At 42.8% G+C, this 20,777-nt stretch overlaps 2 protein-coding genes and 1 non-coding gene across 11 annotated transcripts; all 3 read right to left on the bottom strand.

The window, feature by feature from the left end:
- Positions 1-5,082: 5,082 nt before the first annotated feature.
- On the bottom strand, positions 5,083-5,166 carry TRNAL-UAA. Its single transcript has one exon. It is a non-coding gene; the product is annotated as a tRNA-Leu (tRNA).
- Positions 5,167-5,325: 159 nt separating this feature from the next.
- LOC119270689 (BTB/POZ domain-containing protein FBL11-like) lies at positions 5,326-11,905 on the bottom strand. Of its 9 annotated transcripts, none has more exons than XM_037552732.1 (19): positions 11,630-11,905; positions 11,412-11,538; positions 10,991-11,126; positions 10,860-10,909; positions 10,077-10,165; positions 9,875-9,983; positions 9,684-9,720; positions 9,418-9,563; positions 8,506-9,040; positions 8,327-8,410; positions 8,138-8,218; positions 7,881-8,026; positions 7,081-7,419; positions 6,761-7,001; positions 6,633-6,688; positions 6,222-6,302; positions 6,004-6,048; positions 5,848-5,916; positions 5,326-5,742 (listed from the first exon to the last, which is right to left on the bottom strand). In XM_037552732.1, exons 1-19 carry the CDS (start codon positions 11,863-11,865, stop codon positions 5,551-5,553), a joined length of 2,799 nt encoding a protein of 932 aa, XP_037408629.1. In that variant the 5' UTR covers positions 11,866-11,905; the 3' UTR covers positions 5,326-5,550. The 9 variants fall into 9 exon arrangements, 5 of the variants coding, with proteins under 5 accessions (XP_037408629.1, XP_037408631.1, XP_037408630.1 ...); XM_037552734.1 differs by having other exon boundaries at positions 7,881-7,942; XM_037552733.1 differs by having other exon boundaries at positions 8,138-8,410; positions 8,506-8,746; positions 8,867-9,040.
- Positions 11,906-13,086: 1,181 nt separating this feature from the next.
- Positions 13,087-17,846, bottom strand: LOC119270688 (disease resistance protein RGA2-like). The gene is made up of 2 exons (XM_037552729.1): positions 13,830-17,846; positions 13,087-13,442 (listed from the first exon to the last, which is right to left on the bottom strand). Exons 1-2 carry the CDS (start codon positions 17,758-17,760, stop codon positions 13,396-13,398), a joined length of 3,978 nt encoding a protein of 1,325 aa, XP_037408626.1. The 5' UTR covers positions 17,761-17,846; the 3' UTR covers positions 13,087-13,395.
- Between the last annotated feature and the right edge of the window lie 2,931 nt (positions 17,847-20,777).

The following is a 20,777-nucleotide window of genomic DNA, read 5'->3' as shown; positions in this document are numbered from 1 at the left end:
TATTATTCGCCACAGTGGTGAGAAAAACAAAAAAAAACACCCCTATCTCATTTTTCAGATGTTTTTAACTCTGTTATCCACCTGCTTGGTTTAAGAGAAATTCACATGGCTGGGGGGGTGCTATACGTGGTCCAATAAGCAGGAAAACCCAACCCTTGAAAAATTGGATAGAGTGTTGATGTCTCCGGAGTGGGAAGACTTATTTCCCCTCGCTTCGGTGAGCAAGCTAGTTAAGGAATTATCTGACCACAATCCCCTACTATTGGATGGTGGGGTTGCCTCATCTAGAGCACCAGGGAATAGGTGCTTCAAATTTGATAATGCTTGGATTAATAATCCAGAGTTTCTTCCCTTAGTGGCTGATATTTGGGCTAGGCCAGTGTATACTATTAACCCCATTGATGTCCTAAACATTAAACTGAAGAGGTGCAAGAAATTCTTCAAAGGTTGGGGGTCCAATGTGTTTGGGCATAATAAGATCAAGAAGAGACTTATCAAACTTGAGTTGCAAGAGTTGGAGGCGATTGAAGAGTCCACTAGGTTGTGCGGGGAGGCTTACACTAGGAAGCTCGATATCCTAGTAGAGCTCAACGAGATGTATGTAGAAGAAGAGCTTCATTGGCACCAATTCTCTAACGAGAGATGGTTGTTGAAAAGGAGATAATAACACTGACTTTTTTCATAAAGTAGCTAATGGGCGTCGCAGGAAAAACTCCATGAAATCTCTTGAGTACGGATCTGTGACTATAGAAGGGACCAAAAACTTGTTGTCCCATGCCACAGAGTATTATAAAACCCTTTTTGGGCCGGCTCCGGGTAACCTTTGCCATATCGATGCAGACTTATGGTCTCAGGAAGAGAGGATGACATATGCTGATAATGAAGACTTAACTCGACCTTTTTCTCTTGAGGAGATTAAAAAAGCCCTTTTTGATATGAGATCCAACCGTGCCCCTGGTTCGGATGATATCCCTGTTGAGTTCTATCAACATTGCTGGGAGGTGGTTGCCCAGGATCTTTTCCGTCTTTTCGAGTGGTTTTATGAAGGCAAGTTGGACGTGCAACGTCTAAACTACGGCATTATAACTCTTTTACCCAAATCGGCAGATGCTACAAAAATCCAGCAATATAGGCCAATTTGCTTACTTCGTTGCCCCTATAAACTCATCACCAAAGCTATGGATATTAGAGTGAGCAAATATGCCTATAAGCTGTTTAGTGTCCAGCAAAATGCTTTTATTAAAGGGAGACACATTGTTGATGGTATTCTCTCCCTGCAAGAAGTGTTGCATTATACTCATATCAAAAAGCAAGTGGGTGTGATCCTTAAACTTGATTTTGAAAAGGCCTATGACAAAGTTAATTGGGATTTTTTGCTTGACTGCCATGAGAAGCGTGGGTTTAACTCTAAGTGGTGTGGGTGGGTCTCTCAAATCCTTAAGAACGGCACGGTGAGTGTCAAGATTAACGATGAGATCGGCCCTTATATACAAAGTGCTAAGGGGGTACGGCAGGGTGACCCTCATTCCCCCTTTCTATTCAATATGGCGGCTGAATGTCTGACTAAAATGGTGCTTTCAGCACAAAAAAAAGGCCTCATTAAGGGTTTGGCGGCTGACCTTATTGACGGAGGTGTTGGTATCCTCCAATATGCGGATGATACGGTGGTATGTTTTGAACATGACATTGATAAAGCTATCAATGTCAAACTTTTGCTTTACCTATTTGAGCTCATGTTAGGATTGAAAATCAATTTTGACAAGAGTGAGATTTTTACTATCGGAGGGGATAACGAGACTGACTTAGTATATGCGGACATGTTTAATTGTCAAGTGGGCACACTGCCCATGAGATATTTGGGTGTCCCTGTTACATATTCTACCCTTAAGAACATAGAATTGGATTTCCTGGAAGGTAAGATGATTAAAAAACCGGATGCCTGGATTGCTTATGCAACATCATTAGGAGCCAGACTTACTCTGTTGGGGTCCAGCCTGGATGGGATTCCATCTTATCTTATGTCGATGTTTCTTTTCAATAAAACTTTTCTTGAAAAAATGAATAAACATCGCAGACGATTTTTCTGGAGGAAAAAGAACAAGAAACATGGATACCATATGGTGAAGTGGGATAGAGTATGTCGTTCTAAGAAGATTGGGTGTTTGGGGATCAAGGATCTTCATAAGCAGAACATTAGTCTACTTGTTAAATGGTGGTGGAAGCTTGAAACAGGCGATGGCCTGTGGCAGCGGATTGTGAGGGCCAGATACTTTAGAAACAAAACAGTAGCTAATATACGGACCCGTTTCTCGGATTCTCCGTGTTGGAAAGCTATCATGAAAGTCAAAGACACATACATGGCTGGAAGAAAAGTTAATATAAATAGTGGTAACCTAGCAAGAGTCTGGTACGATCCTTGGGTGGATGATACAGTTCTATGTGAGCGCTTCCCAGATCTATTTAGTATTTGCCATGACCAAGAATGCACTGTTGCCTCCTGGGTTGCAAACGACTATAATCTGGGTTTTAGACGCAGATTGTTTGGAGAGTTGAATGACCAATGGGCTTGGATGGTTGAGAAAGCCAGGCAGCTGGCTTTGACTAGCCCTCCGGATACTATCTCATGGAAATATAATAGTAAAGGAAAATTTACAACTAAGTCCGTTTATGAATGGCTAGAAAAGAACCTATCTGGCCCCAATTATAAGTGGGTGTGGAAGGCCCCTATCCCACTAAAAATTAAAATTTTCTTATGGCAATTTTTTCAAAATGCTGTGCTTACAAGAGACAATATGCGGGCTAGGCAGTGGCCTGGGGATCCTACTTGTTCTTTTTGTACAAATATTGAAACAGTGAACCATCTGTTCTTTAATTGCCCACTTGCCCGCATAGTTTGGGGCGTACTGGGAATGACGGGTGGAGCATCTTGCTGCCCCCGATCGCTGTGGCAAAGTTGGGCGTGGCTGTATAGGTTTTTTCCAGGAGGGGAAAAGTTTTATATGATGATTATCGCTGCTGTTTGCTGGGGGATCTGGATCCTTCGAAATAAAGTCACTTTTGATAAACATATTGCTCGCACTCCGTTGGAGGCTGTTTTCACTGCATGCTCTTTTATGTTATATTGGGCAGGTTTACTTAAAGAAGATGACAAGGTGAAGTTCCAGACGGGTGTGAAGAGATTGGCTCAGGCGGCTGCTGCATTGGCGGATAGATCCTTTCCTCATGGCAGACTCCGTCTCCACGACAACGACGGGATCCAGATCGGCTAGCTGAGCTCCATTGGTGTTTTCTGATTTGGCTTACCACTGGGGTCTGATGCCCGCTGGTTATGGCGTCTTTTGGTAGTATTTTGCCGCGGCAAAACCTGTTAGCCAGTAGTTTTATCGTTGAACTCGTTTTCAGTTGGGCAGTTGCTTGTGAGTGCCATCAGGTTTTCGCCCCACGGCGGATGGTCCGCTCTAGGATCATCATGCAGTGGGTTTCCTATTGGTGCACCAGCTCGCTCTTCCCCTTTCAGTCTCCTTTTGCATTTCTCAGTTCGGTCTAGTTCCCCTTGTGGGTTGTGGTTAGTCGGCAAAAACTTGGATACTGACTGATGTATTTCCGTTGATTGAGAAATTAATGGAAAGGGGTGAGAGCCCGTTGGAAGAAAAATAGGGAATAAAAAAACCAAATGCAAAAAAATGCACTTGCTATTTTACCCAACAAAAATATACACTTACTATTTTGAAATTAATAAAAAGTTAATGCACCTTTTTTGAGGGAATAAAAGTTAATGCTCCCAATAAAATAAAATAAAGGAAGTATGGTTTTTTAAATTTGGGGCCTTGTTTTATATTTGTTGTTCGTATCACACAAATGTGTAGCCGTAAGTACTCGATATGATTCATGTGATTGGTTGCTCAGCAGTGCATGCAAGCGCAGATCATAGAGTATTATCGTCTTGGATGACATAAGAATTAGTCAGCCATAGGAGAAACCTTTTTTTTCGCACCGGGGCCCCAAATTCCTGGAGATGGCCCTAGTCGCGCACAATGACGTGAAGGAGAGAAAGAAGGCAACGATATTTGGCAGCTTCATAGAGATGCAAGACAAGAAACTCAAGCTCCAAGAGAAGAAGTTTGAGATCAAGGCCGCTTTAGAGGATTCCAAATTTGTTGTTCGTGAAGACGTTGGACTTAGATCTCGATGCGCGAAGATTGTCCTAGCTTACTTTGTGGGCTTGTTTAAGCGCTTCATGCAAGTGGAGGGTGTCGGACCAGCCAAAGAGTGAGGTATTTGCCACGGACAGCCGAGCTGGGGTCCGAAGAAGGAGGTCTTTGGCATGGACAACCAGACTGACAACTTTTGAAATCGATTGGATGTAAAAGCTTATTGAACATCCGATGCCTTTTGGCTATGATTACATATGTTTGCGATTATTAAAGATATGCTTAAATTAGTATTGATCTACATATGCAAGTCAAATGGAGGAGGCCGAACCAGGGGCGGACATTTGGGGACTGTGGTTGGACGGCCTCCGCCTCTATCCGCGTTCGCAGAAATGTCCGGACATGTCTCCAAGCATATGGTGAAGTCCGTTTCTGTGAACCACCTTGGAGTTTCTTTTAGTTGGGTCCTCAGTTTTCCCCATCTCTAAAAATATATACATTTAGGACCCTGTTAAGTGTCACATGTCGGCTACGAACACATGTCATCTACGAACCTTTTAGAAGATTAGTTTAGTTACGCAAGGATGGAAACTTTAGTTGGCAAGCATGTCAACTTTCATGCTTCAATTTATTTTTGACAGAAACTTGTCGCGTGTGACTGAAATTTGCTATCCCTGCGTGACTGAAATTACCATCGAAAAACATCAGGGCGGAGTGCCACACATCATTTTTGTGTGGTGGGTTGAGACGAGTGTTTGTGATCCTCTCCATCGAGTATTTTTTTTCTTTCTTGAGGTGTTCCTCTTCAATCATAGAAAAGAAGATAAATTATTGATAGTGGTCTTCTAAAAAAAAGAGAAATAAATTGACAATAGTCATTTAATAAAAAAAAATAGAGAAACAGAAAGATTAAAAAGAAAATTCGGCGGAGTGCTGGCTGTGGGGTTCGAACCCACGCGCAGCTTGACTGCAGAAGATCTTAAGTCTTCCCCCTTAACCACTCGGGCAAACCAGCTCCTTGTGATATATTTCAAATCCCATCTGTATATATCTTACTATATTTCACCAGCATAGTACATTTGTTGACATGTTTCATTCTTTTATCCATAACATAAAAAAATGCATGGTTGCCATCTACAGTACATGATACGTTCCAGGTAAAGCTTAGCTAACATATCTCTAAAAAACCGTGCCATTCATATTATTAAAAACCTTCACGTCACAAAACACTTTTGTTCCATTTACCCGGTTTCTCCGCCAAATAATTGGACGATTCCTTTTCTCCCTATATAAATTGTAGAACACCTTTCTACTTGGACAATTCCCCAGAAAAATTATGCAAGCAAAGATAAACTGTTCTACAGTCTTTCTCTCAAAAGAAAGAAGTTCCGTTACATGACTAGAGTCTTTCTTCCACTACGGCGGTCGTCAGCTGCCGGCTGCTCCACTCCAGCACGATGGTCTCCCTGTGCTGCACCGGCTTCGGGTTCGAACTCGAGGAGGACGCCTCTACGAAGCACGACCTCGCCGCTGCCGCCGACTTCTTGCACCTGCTCATTCTCACGCTCCTCATCATCTTCCCCTCCGGAACCTTTGAAAACAGCGGCAAAACATGTCAGCGCATAGATCCTCTCCTCTCTGAATCTATCCGAGTAGCTTGCTTTGGGGGAATCTTTTGGGGTGTAGTAGTTCTCACGTTCGGGGTGTCGTAGCCTCCCTCGGACGCGTCGCAGAGATCCAGCGCCAGCTTCCTTAGGAGCGGCAGCTGTGATGGGGAGCAAATTAGTGATGGGTTGCAGTGGTGCAAAGGCTTAAAATAGATTGGAGAAGGCAGATGGACGTAGGTACCTACCTCTCTGATAGCATCTGTTATAATGGTTCTTCCAATACCTCTACCCTGCAGTTTTCATTTTCAAGATTCAGAAGAAAAAAGAACTCTTTACACTTTGAACTACTTTAAGCTGGTTAGGAGGATATTCGAATCTTTGAGGGTAAAATTCTTGTTTCTTCCGCTGGATTATTAGTTGTAATGGCTCGATTGAACTTAGGTATAGAGTTTTTCATACTCACGGTGTGCCTAAGCAAGACTTCTTCCAAAGCTTTACAATCTAAAATAGAATCAACCCCATCAAGTGTTATCTGACCACATTCCTGCATATATCAACAAACATGAGGTCCGTAAGAGACAGGATTTAGCAGAGAAATCCACAGTTTCGGTGTCCAAATAAAAACTATAGATATAAAGTACCCCCATACAGATATAAGTAGGCATGTAAATTTGGAACCTTGAGTGTACCCTCCGACCCTCTTTAGTTCAACCAAATGAACTATATTTTCAGAATTCACTTCGTTTTTGAAACTTCAGTTCAATTGGTTGAGCTAAGTAGGGTCAGAGGGTACCCTAAAGGTTCCAGATTCGAACCCTTGGATATAATTTTACGCACATGTGCCATGTAATATCCACAGTTAGTTCATGCCCACCTCAAGTTGTAAACATGCCAAGTTTGGCCACCCAGAAGAGATTATCTCTTGAGAGTCTGTGGGTCAGGAAAAACTCGAATCATCGAAATAACAAATGGATTCATATAATGAACTTGAAGTAAACTTACTGGAGTCAAGGAGTTTGCAACCAGACAGCAAAAGTTCAAGTAAATTGCAATTCTGTGTAAGAATTGTCAGATCATCATTTGTGATCCATGGAGTAACCCACTGGAGCCGTAATATTCTTAATGCTGGTGCCATTGTTTGAAAGCTAAATGAAGTCAAACTGCCGAGGCAATAGTGCAGGCATAGCACCTGAAGATTTGTTGACGATTCCAATAGATTTCTTACAACTCTGTCAGAGATTACCTGGATGCAGATCATACAATCATTATACAGTGAAAGGAACAAGTAGTTATATTATTTAATAGTACAGAGGAGGGCACACCTGAAACCTAAGAACCAAAGACTCGAGAAACGGGCAGATCTCAGGAAGAGCATGCAGGATATTCTCTGGTAATGTTGTGCCAAGGCCAACTGTCATCCGCCTTACTTTACTAAAAGAAGGAATGAGGTCATCAACTCGAACAGGGCAAAATGCCCAGCCCATTTCTACATCCTCTAAATAGCACGTACTGGTTATCTCCTGAAGAAACCTGCCATACTTGTTACCGCTCGTGGATTGTACCTCACCCTGTTCAAACAGTAGGTTACGGCATCCAGCTGTTTTCAAGCAGCTCAAATTAGAGTTTCTTCGTATAACTGGTGCCAATGAGACCATAGAAACCTGTAAGTTTTGTCCCAGGAAAAAAACATAAGAACCAGATATTATCATATTAGTGTGCACAGTGATGGTTCTGCCATGCCATAACAATAAAAGAACTGATTAACAGTGAACTAGCACTGCACTTTCAAAGTTTGCCCTTTGCAGCCATCAGAGCAACACACTTTATATAGTCCTGCCATTCAAATATAAAAGCACAAAAGTTTATCATCAAAATCCTATGTTCAAAGGGTCTACAGTTTGTTATGTGTTCTTGATAAAAAATATTTGGAAAATCTGTAATATTGTTGGTCTATAGTTCCAAGCTCAATATTTGTTCAATCAACTAAACAGTGTTTCGTTCATAAGAACATTACAATATTTATTAGGAAAATGACATTCTTTAAAAAAAATCAGGAGAAGAGTCTAACATATATAGCATGGCAAGTACATTGAACATAAAATATAATTTAAAAAAATCATACCACAGTCTCCGAAATATCAAGATACTCAAGTGAAGAGCCAACGAAGTTGCAGAGAGCACCATCTGCAAGTGATGTCTCCCTTAAGCATAAGGACTTCACAATATTCATATTACTCACTAGCTGGGACATAGCAGCACAACTAATACCTATAAATAGAAGAACTCACATTACCCAGATTAATCATGCCAAGTTATGGCTCAGTTGCAACAGAACCTTGGATAAGGAACAAAAGGTATGATATTTAAATATTTAATTACCTTCACAGCCTTCCAGATGCAATTCTTGCAACCTAAATGCCATAACATGAGCATGTTCATCCTTATGGTAAGAAAAGCCATCTGAAGGATCCAATGAGCATAGGGTTTGAATTGAATGATTTCCAAACGATGTATAAGAAAGAATCATCGAGTGCATTTTTCTACAATTCAACAGTAGTGTAGATATACCATCGTCTGTCAACAGGGTGCAATGTTTAATGTTTATATAACATAGGGAACTTTTCAGCATGGATATCTCCAGCAAGTTCATATCTGTACACAAAGACAGACACAAAATAAAAAGAAACCCAGTTACAAGGTCGCAAATAAAATATGCATACTTTTAAATCACAGAAAATTTCCCATACCAGTAATATCATTTCGGCCTTCCAGTATCAATTTTGATATATTTGAGAAAACTGGGTTTACTGAGGTCCCATATAATCCACTTTGCATGTAATAGCTAGATAGATTTCGATTCACGTCACGCCGTACTTCAGATCTAGAAGATATAATCGAGTACTTGGATAGTATAACGCTTGTATCAATACTCAAATTGATTTCATTAATCCATGGACATCTCAGTAACAAATACTGCAAATCTTCAAACTGAAAGAGTAAACAATAGGAAGCTATGAATGTCCTCAATTCTGGAAATGCCCACTTCATCCATAAAATTGCTGCACCAAAATGTACATTTGGACATTTGGAGAGATCCACAATGCGTACATTTCTAAATGACAAGGTTTTAGCCTTCTTCACCAGCCCATTGTAATGGTTCAAACATCCATCGTTAACATCGCTCACTATAGTTCTCTTAAATACAGCATCTAGATCAGTGGGGAGCGCCGATATGTATAGGAATTGCGTAGTTAACTGGGGACATCCCGAAAGTACTATTTTCTGCAAAACAAAGTCCTCATCTTCAAAAGTAGTGTATAATATCCGGAAAAGGGAGAACCAAAGTAAAATTCAGAATGCAGCACAAGATTATTCCAACTGCCATATCGAATCACATGAAGCTTCTAAGAAGATTTATATTCAACCTAAAGCTTTTCAAAAGTGCCATATAATGGATAGAACATATACAACAGTCGTTCGAAGATGAAAATTTATGAAGAGGTTGTACCCAGTTTGGATATGGTTACTCAGTTGGGAACGTAGTATTATAATTTTGCGAAGCAAGAAGAGGAAAATAGTCATTTTAAAAGACCACAATTTCTAGATGTTTCAAATTTAATACGGCAACAATAGTGCACAGAAGTGGGTATGAGGAAAACCTTGGAGTATTCTGTTAATCGAATACGGTAACTATCCAAGTTGTCATCGGTAACTGTATACAGTAGAGTTTGCAAACTGTCCTTAAGCAGATTAAGAATCATACATACAGCATTGTTCCCAAATTCAAAGCAGTTTCTCTTTGTACCTAAAGTGGGGTTGAAGAGTCAGAACATAATGCATGAAAGAGAGGTGTGGGGATTGCAATATAGAGAAAGATAAAATATGAAATTGCATAAAACAAGTGCTCCAAACCAAGGAGGCATACCTGCTGCAAATCCTAAAGGTAAAAGGCATACCCTAACCTGCAAAAGAAAATTATATACGTTAATGAACATGGCCAGACATCTGCAACCAAATTGTACTACAAATGTGTGTGCATAGTCAATAAATATGCCAATGTGGCAGCAAGCTTTGATGCCACAAGTCAGGTAATACTCATGTTGCAGAAAGGTGCACCTTGCTAAGAAGGGAGAGTTGGTTATCTGCTGAGTTGGAGACTGATTGTTCACAGGATTGCCTACTTGCGGAAATCCAAGATAAAATTGCTTCACACAATTGCTTTTCACTGGAAATGGTCAGGAAATCCATTTTTCAGCACAGAGAGGAAAGCATAGCAATCTGGCCACAGAAAAAACATTGAAAATACATAAAAACAGACCTATCCACAGTCAGGTGTGGGGATTCAATGGTGGAGCACAGCAGATCATAAGGTATATGAACAAATGACCTACTGGAGATAACTTGTACCTGCATGACATTCGTACAACAGTAATTACAAGTGAGCAACATCTCATGCCAGAGCGATAACTGTTGAAGAACATAATGGGCCTGTTTTTACAAAGAATTCTCATATGCACTTCCAATCAACTAGTAATCCTCACTTCTAGTCAATAGGTAAGTCGGCCTCACATTAATTAAACAACATAATTTCTGACAAACTGGGATGTCTTCTCAAAAACAGCGTCGGATAAAGCAAAGACATGGTAGGTCATATGTTTACCATTAAAAAAAGCAACAAAGTAGAACAAATGCCCGATGTTAAGAGCGAGTAGCTGTTTTTCGAAAAGAAAAGGGAATAGCTTATTTAACTATGCATGGTGCAAAGGATGTTTCGTCTCTGTCCAAAATCATGTAGAATCATAAGCGCAGACGCAATGCTACAATTAAGAAAGACCGCCATCAAGTGTGACCTAAAGCAACCCTTTGCCAAGCTGCCCCCTGCCTAGAAGTAGATGGAACTGCATATAGACAGATATATGCATTTCCTCCCTAATGACTTCAATTAAAAAGTGGGACCATCCTTTTTTTAGAAGTCAATTAGAGATAATGAGTCATCAACACTGAAATCCACAACGGTTCAGTAATCATAAACTGCTAGCGGAAGCGGTAATGTATGAACAGAAAGGCACACAACACTGAAACAGAGTATAGTTGTACCTACAAAATTCTGAGCTAGATATCCTGGGCATACGTCTTCAACAAAAGTAACCCCTACAACCACATAAAAAGTAGAAAATCATATGAGCAAAAAAATTTTTTGCAAGAAAACTATTACGAAAACATTACACTCACCATGCTTTTGAGCGAAGAACCAGGCCTCGATTATGAAATCCAACGGTACCACCATGGAGGGATTTCGAGATCTCACGGTTCTGAACCACCTTTCACAGTCCACTAGAAGGCTCTCGACAGCGAGAAACAGAGCACCCTGAGCGGACAAAACAACATCACACTCCCACATCAGAAGCTAAGCACCACAGCAGGACCATACGCAAACATAACTGAAGCCGAAAGTAAGCAAAATGCACCATCCAAATGACCAGCACTCAAGCTAATTGGTAGCATTAGTACATGAAAGCTGCATTCAAGGCTCAAAAGAAGAACTCCGAACATGCTGATTTCACTAGGATAAGCTACTGACAAGAACAAGGGAGTTGCTGATTTCACTTTCACTAGGATTAGACGGCCTCCACGCAGAAGATGATCAGGGTACCTCCAGCAGCGGCAGGAAGTTGTGATGCGAGATCGCGAAGCTCCCGGGAGGCTCGAAGAGGTACCGGAGTACCTGCACGGCGGCACCGAGGTCGCAGCTGATCCGCACGTAGCCGCTGCCCGATTCGCTGCAGCCACCATTCAGAGAAATCGAGCTGACTCGCTTAGTCGCTTGCTCGGGAGATGAATCATTAGCTCGGGAGCTGGGTGTTCGCTGACCTGAAGCTGCCGCCGAGGAGGGCGCGGAAGTAGGAGGAGCTCTCGATGAGCCTGCTCCGGTCGGCGCGGACCGCGAGGACTGTCGGGGACGGGAGGGGGCCGGCGAGGGCGGAGACGGGGATGGGGGGAGGTGGGGGCGCGGAGGATGGGGATGCTGCCGCGTCGGTGATCTCCAGGACCACCGTGTCGGCGGCGGCGGCGGCGGCGCCATCTTCCCCGTCGCCGGCGGCGGACATGCGTGGCTGGATACGGGCCGCTTGTTTCGAGTACGGCGGATTTGAGTTTTTTTTTTTGAGACAATCGGCGGATTTGAGTGCGGATGAGAGAAGTCCACCCTTGGTAAATATGGGCCGGGCCGGGCCGGCCATGACGCGGCGCAAGCCCAACTACGATCAGTCCCAAGGCTATTTTTTTTTCTGTACTAGCTTTTTTTTAGCGAAAAGGGCCCAACGGCATAAATGAGGAAATGCTAAAACTCTAACGTCAAATTTTTAGGCATGAGAAATCAAACATTTTTCATGGCAATTTATGTTGATGTGTGGATGGCAAATCCTTGGGGTGCCGGGGCCTGTCTGTTTATGCTTTTCATGGCAATTTATGTTTTCTGTACTACATGTTAGTATAAATAAGTTCTTCAGAACACGATAGAAAAATCACATTGAAATACTTGGGGTGCCTAGGCCCTGTCTGTTTATGTTTTCATGGCTATTTATGTTTTTTGTACTCCCTCTCTTTCAGTTTACAGGGCGTGCGCGTACCCCTAGGTCGTCAATTTGACCAACCTAATACAAGTCATATATTACAAAAAATATACCAATATAAATGTTCTATTTTCAAACTGTATAATTTCTGTGTTATATAGTTTATATTAAAGTGATAAAATTGACAACCTAAATATACGTGCAGGACTTGTAAACTGAAACGGAGGGAATACTAGATATTACTATAAATATGTTTTTCGAAACACACTAGAAAATTTACATTGAGATCCTTGGGGTGCCGAAGCCATGTCAGTTTTAGCTTCAACAGGCCTCAAATCAGTGTTGGATTACTTCGCTTGCAAAGTTGCAGTGGTTGTACTTGCAACGTTTGCCGAACACCCCAGTTGCAGGATTAGCTGCATATTTACTCTCAAACCTATATATGCCAAAGGAGATAGTATATACTCCCTCCGTCCCATAATATAAGATCGTTTTGTATACTAATATATAGCTACAGAAGAGGCATTTATTATTCTATTTTATTTTCATAAAAGAGAGGCCACCTTTTCCGATTTCTATTAAAGAAACCAGGGTTCAAAACTTACTGTGTCAAATACATAAACTGCTCAAACCAAATAAGGAAGGGCAGACCCAAACTAATTAACTTGCGGAAGCTCGAGCTAAAGCACAGATCAACATCAAGACCTGGGGGGATAGCATAAAGAGAACAATATAAGACTCCAGCTTCATTACAGCAGAAGAGGAAACAGCTAGTCTGTCCACATGAGACATCTACATATCTGAGCTACAACTTACAACCAGACTGTTCTTGGCATGTCAATGAATGTAGCTAACTGAAAGCGCGGCAATATACATACTTCATAGAAACATGATTCCTACTCCAGGTACCCTGGATGTGCGGAAACAGCTCTACAAAGGAGCCACACACAATCAACAACAGAAGAAATCTCAGAATACGACCCGTCCATATAATCGAATTGAACCTCCTGCTGCTCCTTGGTAGATTCCCAGGGTGATGTTGTCCATATCAACAGCACACTTCTCTCAGCGGAAGCCATTTCTCCATGTCTTGGGCTTCAGAAGGCTAGGCTCTGTTTCACAAATGATGTCACGGAAAATTGGTAAGTACTGTATATTAATGCAGCATCAAAGTTTACACTGAAAAAACGTGCACTGAAGAGACGAATAATTTACATACAATTGATATTTACTCCAGTTTTGGGTTGTAGTACTAGTCATGCGGTTATCATTATCTTTGGTGTGTGCTATTACAGTTATCTAAGAACTTGATTAAATATGCTCTCTACTCTAGTGTAGTAGTTAGTGTAAGTGTGCATGAATCAGGACCCCTTAATTATGTAGTAGTAACTAGCTAGAGCAAACAGATCCAGCTCGAGTAGTAGTATATGTGGAAGGATGTCTGAATTTGTTGCTGAGATATCACAAATCAATAGAGAAGCAAACTGGCGCGTGCGTACCTTGATGACGGGCATCTAGAAATTTTGACACAAGGCAGCTTAGCCGTTGCTGCAGGCATGCAGGGAGACTCTTTATGCCAGGGCAGTTTTTAACGGTAAGATATTGGAGGGATGAGTATGCTTGCGGCCCGTCTGGTAGGGATGACAGGGTTTTGCATCGTGCAATGTGAAGGACCTCCAACAATGGCATCTCTCCTGATTGAAATTCTACTGATCTCAACTCACCGCACCCATTAAATATTATTTCCTTGAGGGACGGCGGAAGATTGAGGACCCCTGTTAAGCTGTCACACTCCCGTATGTCTATTTCTTCTAAACATGGAAAGAGAATATGCTCTTCCATGGCCATGGCTGATGACCCTTGAATAATCGACGATGCCGACTCTCCCTGCTGCAGCCTACTGCTGGATATAGACTTGAGCTTGCTGCAACCAGTAATTCTCATTTTCCTCAGGGATGCAGGGACTTCGAAGACCTCTACCATGCTTTTACAACCATATATATTGAGATACTCGAGACGTGGCAGGAGCTCACCCGAGGATTCTGATGCTGTTGGTGGCTCAGCTACAGGAGCTTGTGCATATCCAACCAGTTGTTCACAGGATATAATCTTTAGACTCCTCAAAGATAACAAGCTTCGGAACTCTTTCTCTGGCCAGTGCACAAGCGCAGCAGAATCTTTAATGCATAAGCGCTGAATCTGCACAAAACATGCACATAGCTCAGTTACACCCGACCTAAAGCCAATTAACTCCATATTTGCCAGAGGGAAATCACGACGATTCCATTTTTCCATGACGCCCACCACTTGTGTCAGACTATGATCAGCTGCCACAGAGGTTGTTTCCGAGTCATCATCATGCCTTCGCAGTGTCAGATTGGTCAGTGAAGTCATATGTGTCGCTACCCACAGGAACATTTCTTCCTCACTTCCCAGCATCTCGAATACACTGAGCTTTGGTGATTTAGCTTTTGTTGACAGCTTTGGACAAACATTTTCTTGTTCTGATAATTCTGTCATCTTTTCACAGCCTATAACAGACAACTTCTCAAGCTGAGGAAACATTATCTCATCTTCTTGAGATCCATTGACTGCTCCCCATCTCTCAAAGCTCATTAAATCTCTCAATATGAGAACCTTCAATGCAGGAAATGCTGAGGGTGCCATACCATAATCCCCACCAAACGGTGCTTCCGGTAATGCGGTCAGCAGAGGGCAGTTCTGGATTGTAAGTTCCTCAAGCCTAGGAAATACAATGTGTCCTCTTTGACTTCCTTCGATTGCCTCCCATCTTCGAAAGCTTTCCAAGTCATCCAAGTAGAGCACTTTCAATGCTGGAAATGCTGACCGTGCCATTGCACCATAAGATTCTGCAAGCAGTGTTGCTTCTGGTAACGCTGTCAGCTTTCCACAGCCAGCAATAGATAACTTCTCAAGCTGAGGAAATGTCATCTCTTCTCCTTGTTCCTCGTTACTTATGTCCCACCAGCTCTCCAGACATTCCAGAGATTTTAGTGTAAACTCCTTCAGATTTGGAAAAGTGAAGGGTCTATCACAACTGAATAACCGTTGCAGTTTTTTACAATGAGAAAGATGGATCTCAACCATGTTTCGCCACAAAGCCATCCATGTCGGAAAGGTGGTGCCTCCGTAGGATTCTATCCTTACAGCTTGCAGACCATCATGAGGTTTGAGACCCTCGAGCACTCTTGCATCATTGATGCAACCAACAGTCCATTTTAATGTGAGTTCTCGGAGTTCCTTCTTCTTTCCGAGATTTGCCGCTTTTGCATCTTCTTCGGTCACATTCTCTAGCTGATGTAGGTCCAGCTGACCACCGAGGTTTAACTGTTGCAACTCTCCAACACTGCTGCACTCAGAGCCAATTGGACCTGCTACAAAACATGTAAATGTCCGTAGGGAAATGAGTTTTCGGAGGTCACTAGGCATGTTCCTCATCTCTGGACAACCATGAGTGTAGAGGTGACGGAGGGCAGTCATATACTTCATTTGTTTTGGAAGCCAACGAAGCTCGCGGCAGAAAGATATGTTCAATGTTTGCAGGTTGTATAGAATGCTTATATCTTCAGGAAGTGATGCGATACCACTTCTTGAGAGATCAAGGTACCTCAGGTGATGCAGATGCTTTGATTTCAAGGGAAATGATCTGTTCCATGTACAGAGCCGTAATGCCTTCAAAGAGCTGTATTTTGATAAATGCTGCAATGGATCTTCCATATAACAATCACACAGAAGTGTCTGCATAGCTGGAGATCTTTTCGCCATAGAATCATTCAAAATAGTTTCTGGTTCTTCACAAGACAAAAGTAAGTGGCGAGCTGTATCTGAAAGCCACTCAATCTGACTTGGTTCCTCGGGTGCATGAGCACATTCTTTTTCCATTGTCGACAGTGCAACATCATGCATAAGATCGTGAATTTTACATGTATGTTGGGAATAACTATCCCCGATGTGCATAGTTTCGTGGAATGAAACTTGGACTTGCTTCACATCCACAAAGAATGACCTTGAGGCTAGCTCACTGAAAATCCGCTTGCCAATGGTTTCAGGACTAACTTCATTTTGGTGCTGAATAAACCCATGTGCGATCCACAGTTGGATCAGCTTGTCCACATCAATCTTGTAATCTTTGGGAAACATAGCACAAAAAGCAAAGCACTGCTTCATCTGCGACGACAAGTCATTGTAGCTGAGCTTGAGTATTGGTAAAATTCCAGATTCCTCAGTGCAAACATTGCTTCTGCTTGATATAGCTTTCCATTCTTCCTCGCTGCTCTTTGTATGGAGCACAGAGCCCAGTGCTGTTGCCGCCAAAGGAGAGCCACAGCATCTCTTGACAATTTCACCAACCATATTAACTAGCACGACAGGCCTTTCTTCTTCTTTCTGCAATCTGAATGCTCTCGTCTCGATAATTTCCTGTATGAAATTATCCTCCAAAGGTGCGAGATTATAGGCTTTAACTGTACCCATTATTTTTGCAACTCCTTCATCACGAGTAGTTGTCAGAACCACACTACCCTTGGCACCATGTGTTAGACGGGCCTTGAGCTTTTCCCACTTATCACTCTCTCGGTTCCACACGTCATCTAATACAAGGAGGAATCTGCGTCCACTTAGTACATCTTGCACTTGGCCTTTGTTGGGACTTGCTGCTTCAGCAATTTTTTTAGCCAGAGAATCAACATCGAAGTTGTCAGAGACACAAACCCAGATCAGCAACTCGAAATGCTTCTGAATTTCAGGTTCATTGTAAATGAGATGCGCTAAGGTGGTCTTGCCTAGCCCCCCTATTCCAACAATGGGAACAACCATGAGACTTTCATTGCTGACTTGACCAAGTAGTATATCAACAATATTTGAAGTATCTTGGTCTCTTGATCTGCTGATGATTTTCTTTGGATCGAAGATAACAGGATCTGTCTGCCTCAACTGCATGGATGCTGGTACTTGCTGCTGATATTTAAACCCAAAGGCATTCATCTCAGCCACAAGAACCTCAATGGCCTGCACAATGCTGCAGAGCTTCTTCCCCATTTTGTCACGGAATGCAAAACGGTTGTGGGTGGGGAACAGTTTTACTACCTCGAAGCCGAGCTTGCTGTAGTGCCCATTCTTCTTGGCTTCGCGGCGGAGCGCCTCATACTTGAACTCGTCGAAGATCTCGTTCGCCTCATAAGCCACCCTCTTGACCTCCTCAAGCCAAGCCTTGGCCCCTTCTCTGTGGGACGCCGCCTGCTCAGCATCGGCGACGACGTCCAGGATGGCCAGCAGCTTGCGTTTGAGGATCCTGTGCTGCTGCTCCATACCCTCCATCACCTTGTACTGGTCCAGCAGGTAGCTGGACGCCTTCTCCTTCACAATAGACAGCAGTGGCCCAACTACCATGGTGGCCACCAGCTCTGCCATTGGAGTGCTCAGAGCTCGCGACACACGCAGAGCACAGGGAAATACAATTGCAGTCCAGGGTGGGGAAGAGAATGGTGGTGTGAGCAAGCCAAGCTTGCAGATACTTGCTTCTGACCAAAGAAAGCCAGTGCAAGTATTGACTTCATGGGGGACAAGTACATGCGTTTGGTTGCTTCCAACGATTACCACAATATAAATTAGCGGTTGTACTTCTTCCAAGGAGTAAAGTTTGATCTGCACTCCTCGAAATATTGACAAGTCAACTGTCGAATCTTGCAACAGCTCAGCACTCGGTATTCTTTCTAGACAATTAGCAGAGCCAAATTAGAAATAAACTAGTCACTGCAGCTGGCAGTACCTCAGCACAGGGCATTGTTTCTTTGTTGAGGTATAATAACAGGGACAGCTAACTGAGCCTTCTGACATGGCACGTTAATAGCTGAGGCATCTTTATTTCTTATATTGATGATGCCCCGGTAGTTGCTGTAGGAATGCATGCTACTTACCGATGGATTTCTGCAGGCAAACCAAAGAAATGGCTATCAAGTACCAACTCAGCTTGCCAACCTCCCCTAACTTACCAAATTTTGGGCTTGCCAAATGTTGGCATACCAAATTTTGGCTCTCAACCAAGCATGCCCCCAAAAACAAACTTGAAATAACACACTAGCTGTGTGTTCTTTTCTGTTTCTTCAAGGCTTGTTGAGCTGTGCCCTCAGCATTAACCCTTTGACTACATGTCTGTCTGGACCTTGTGTGTGTGTGTGTGTCTGAACCTTGTTGGATGTTTGGCTTGGGCATTTGCTTTATAATATAAAGCGGGGCGAAAGCCTTTTTCGGTAATAACACACTAGTTAACTTTATCCATTGGTTCTGTTAGAATATTTTTCTTTGCTAGCTGTGTACTCTAAGTAGTAAATAGCTAAAAAGGCTAGACTCAAGTTATGGCATGATCCTTGATAGTTCAGATTATTGGATGAGAAGTACACTTACAACAATACAAAAAAGGTTCAGATCCATGGTATGACTGTTTTTCAGGTCTTGAGTCTATTTGGAGAACCTCCTTATATGCATACAACAGGATCTTGTCAGGAACCGGACAAGGGTTTTGAGCGAACTAGACTCTTTCTTACACGAATTCAGAGATGAATTTGGGGAAAATTTCAGCTAGGGTTTATATTGCAGAAAGAGGAAAGTAGCAAGCACGCCACCGGCGGCTAGGGTTTATACCCGATTACAATAACAGCATGTCCAAAACTGAGAGCGAGGGGTGGCTTTATAGCCATTACAGAGAGACAAGCAGAACAGAAAGTGAAAACAGAGCACATGGCGTGTCGGGCGATGAACAGCGTCACTCGGGGCGATGATAGCCGTTGGATGAAGGATCCACGACTCTGATGACAAGCCAGTTGCGAACCGTTATCTTCACTGGAGAGCCACTGGATGGCAGATCGATGGTTGATATTGCTTCCGGCACGCAGAAACAGGGGAAATCTTCAGAGATACAGTCACTGGCCTGACAATTCCCCCCTGTTGAGACAAAGCTTGTCCTCAAGCTTGGAAGGAAGGAAAAACCTTCTGTATGAAGGCCGAGTCCTCCCAAGTGGTTGCTTCTTTAGGCATGTTGACCCACTTGATCAACCATCGGACGACTGGAATGTTGATATTGCCTTGAGGCCTGGGAATTAGCTTTCTGTCCAGTATTGCTTCCGGTTCCATTTTTATCACTCCATCAGCATCCACCAAGGGCAAGTTCTCGGAAGGAACCACTTTTGGGCCAATGTGCCTTTTGAGCTGGCTGACATGGAAGGTATTGTGCAGGAGACAGCCTTCAGGTAGAAGGAGTTGGTAAGCAGCTCTGCCCACTCGTTGCAAAATTCTGAATGGACCATAGAACTTGGAGTGCAATTTGAGGTGTCGATGCAGACTCAATGATGTGTGTCTATATGGTTGCAGTTTCAAGTAAACCATATCCCCCTCCTCAAAGGACCTTTCATGTCTGTTTTTGTCAGCATAATGCTTCATTCTTTGTTGTGCCTTGGACAAATTTTGCTTGATCACTTCCAGTGCCAGTTCCTTGTTCTGCAGTAAATCTTCACTGTCCTCAGAAATGGAGTCAGGTAGTGCAGATTCAGCTACCATGGGTGGAGGAAATCCATACAAGGCTTGAAAGGGGGTCATTTGCAGTGAAGTATGGAAACTTGTATTGTACCACCACTCAGCTAGGGCTAGCCAGCCATGCCACTTTCTTGGCTGTTGGAAACACATGCATCTCAAGTAGTTTTCCAAACATTGGTTCACCCTTTTTGTTTGGCCATCAGTTTGTGGATGGTAGCTAGTGCTCATGTGCAGTTTGATGTTGAGGGATTTGAACAATTGGTGCCACAATTTGCTGGTGAAAATCTTGTCCCTGTCAGTGACTATGACCAATGGCATTCCATGTAGTTTGAACACTGTATCAGAAAAAGCTCTGGCTACAGATTGGACAGTTATGGGGTGTTTCATAGCAATGAAGTGAGAGTATTTTGTGAACCTGTCAACAACAACCAGAATAAGGTCCTTGTTCTCAGAAGTTGGTAATCCTTCCACAAAGTCCATACTAATGTGGGCCCAAGCAAAATCAGGGACTGGCAGGGGCTCAAGCAGGCCAGGGTAAGGAGTGTGCTCAGCTTTGTTTAGTTGGCACACAGGGCACTGTTTGATGAAGTTAATAACATCTTGTTTGAGTCCATGCCAGTGGAATACCAAGTGTACTCTGTGATATGTTGCTCTTTCTCCTGAGTGGCCTCCTAATTCAGAGTCATGGAATGTTTTTAGTATGTCCTGTCTCAGGGAAGTTGCAGTTCCAATGACAATTTTGTTTTTGTATCTCAAGATACCATTCTTGTAGGTGTAACCAGTGGAGTTATCTTTGCTGGTGGCACACTCAGCTATGAGATCTTTGACCTTTTGATCTGCAACATAGCTTTTGAGGACTTCAGATATCCATTTTGGAGTAGTAAAACTAGTGGAGAGGA

Source organism: Triticum dicoccoides, chromosome 3A (genome assembly GCF_002162155.2).
Source record: "Triticum dicoccoides isolate Atlit2015 ecotype Zavitan chromosome 3A, WEW_v2.0, whole genome shotgun sequence".
Taxonomy (NCBI): Eukaryota; Viridiplantae; Streptophyta; class Magnoliopsida; order Poales; family Poaceae; genus Triticum; species Triticum dicoccoides.
The sequence above is the reverse complement of the archived record's forward strand: the minus strand, read 5'-3'. Positions and strand labels throughout refer to the sequence as shown.